The sequence below is a fragment of the Euprymna scolopes genome, chromosome 35 (genome assembly GCF_053919585.1).
Source record: "Euprymna scolopes isolate OS-2025 chromosome 35, ASM5391958v1, whole genome shotgun sequence".
Lineage (NCBI taxonomy): Eukaryota > Metazoa > Mollusca > Cephalopoda > Sepiida > Sepiolidae > Euprymna > Euprymna scolopes.
The window spans coordinates 40,140,515-40,143,014 of record NC_136516.1 but is presented as its reverse complement, the minus strand read 5'-3'; the positions used below and the strand labels follow the sequence as shown (position 1 = coordinate 40,143,014).

The window sequence follows — 2,500 nt, the reverse complement described above, 5'->3', positions numbered from 1 at the left end:
TGCCTGGATATAGCTTTGGTCACCTTTCCTGGGACCGAGTCATTGTTCCTTCGATCGCCCGGGATTTCCATTGTTTCCTTCCTACTTGCCTGGGTGCAGCCTAGGTGATCTTTACTGGGATTGACCTATTGTTCTTTTGATCGCCTGGTATTTCCATTGTGTTCTTTTTGTTTGCCTGGACGCAGTGATCGCTCGCACCTGTCCTTAACACAAGTATCACGCACTATGTTGGGCGAACATAGCGAAGATTAGATTTCCGTTTAAAACAACATGTACCAGCAAAGATTCATTATGTTCTGAATAATACGTATGGTTCTGCGATTTGCGACCACCTTATAAATAACCATGCGAATTTCAGTCTGGACATGTTTACGATCTTGAGTAAGTCACACTCACCCTTTCATTTGAAAATTCTAAATACCATTTTTATTAAGTCTTTGAGACCTTCTCTTTGCAAGCAAAAAGAACATCTGCAAGGACTTAATTTAGTCTCTATGTAATCCCCCCCGTTTATTTTTCGTTCCCCCCCCTCCCGCTATATTCATGACCTTTTTTATCGTATTTTCCTCGATTTAGCTCTGTTAAGCGAGGAATAAAACCTGGTTAGCTAACCTTTATTTTCATTTTTATTTTTTAAAATCATTATGTCCATTGGTCTGCATTTAGCCATTATTAAATTCTGTACGCTCCGAAAAATTTTCATATATATATATATATATATATATGTATATATATATATATATATATATATATATATACTTTGCACAACTGGTAATTAGTAAAAACCTGAAGAGAGTCCTCAATACTATTGCAGAGCAAATATGTGTTATATTTTTTTATTACCGTTTTATTTGTTTGGTTACATATGTTTCGAATGTTCTTACAGTAAGGTCTGACGAGGCTGTTAGATCGTAAACACGGTCCAACATCCGAAACATACGTAACCAAACCGATAAAACGGTAATAAAAAAAATAAAATAAAACATATATATATATATATTTATATATATATATATATATATATATATATATATATATATATATATAACGTTTAAATTCAAGAATGTATTGGGTTAATTGTTAAATAGTAAAAACATTATCAGAGCTCAATATATAAGTATCCCTAAAGGGATTTCTTACTATTTTACATCTTTTATTTATTATGATTTGCTTGTGTTAACTGCGTACATCTTTTAGATTGACTTAAAGAGTATAAATTTATAAAGGTTATAAATATATAATATATATATATATATACATATATATGGTTTAACCTACATTTAAAATTTCAAGTGTTTAGGCTCAAAATTGGTGGAGGAGTGTGGTAGAGTTTTCAAAGTTCAAGTCGTAGAACTTTGACCCCTTGACAGCCAAATTGTTGGCCGAAAACCGATTTAAAAGAGTTTGCCAAATCTCAATACACCTTATGTAAAATCTCAATCTCAATCTTTTGCATTTAAAACTTAATTCAAATCATTACATAAAATTTTAATTAATTGTATAAAATCAACAAATTCTGGACTAAGTCACCGCTTGAAAGCATGTGAACTTTCCTCTCAGTGCCCAGCAGTGAAGTCCTCACTAGAGCAGACAACGAATTGATTTGATTGACGAATGAGCGATTCCACAGATTTCGATGACAATAAAAGTATTAGAAGTTAATTTGTTAATTTGTTAATCCTCTTTAAATCGCGAGCAACGTCGGGTCGCCCTGCTAGTATATATATATATACATATATATATATATATATATATATATATATATATATATATATATATATATATATATATATATAGTGATGTGTGTGTGTTTTATCTGCAAATTATTACTTTGTATTTTACAGTGAATAGAATGCATCCGCCAATACTAGCAGTTCCAACAAAAAACACATCAACAACAACTATGCCAACAATATCATACAGGATTCCAATCCTCTTTGAATCGCGAGCAACGTCGGGTCGCCCTGCTGGTATATATATATATATATATATATATATATATATATATATATATATATATATATATATATATATATATATATAGTGATGTGTGGATGTGCTTTTTCTGCAAATGATTTCTTTGTATTTTACAGTGAATAAAATGCATCCGCCAACAAAGAACACATCAACAACAACTATGCCAACAATATCAACCAGAATCCCAATACTCAGGCCAACATCTGGTAATTGGAAACCCAAAGATTACGGCCGAACGCAAATAGGTAAGAGCCGCCTCTTACGTTTTTAAATGATTTTTTGAAAATGACTTAACTTTATCAATAAACGCCTTACACGTGTTTCTTTTTTTAAATAAGAAATATGGTCAATTCGACCATTATACAACTCATTCGATACAAATAGATATCATTATAAATGTCCATAAACAGATGAAATAAAAAAAAATAAACATATTTACGTGAAGGTACTTCCAAAAGGTCACCCGTCGTATACTGAACAAGCTCAACGTCGCTTACCTTCAGTGGTCTAACGCAAACCGTTT

The 2,500-nt window shown here is 31.7% G+C and overlaps 1 protein-coding gene across 2 annotated transcripts in view; it reads left to right on the top strand.

Annotated features, from left to right (window-relative positions):
- Window positions 1–2,500, top strand: part of LOC145259834 (uncharacterized) — a 39,645-nt gene that overhangs the window by 36,122 nt on the left and 1,023 nt on the right. For both annotated transcript variants that reach the window (XM_080117660.1, XM_080117661.1), the window contains exon 13: window positions 2,094–2,222. In XM_080117660.1, coding sequence (XP_079973786.1) covers window positions 2,094–2,222 — 129 coding nt within the window. The remainder of the gene's footprint in view (window positions 1–2,093; window positions 2,223–2,500) is intronic.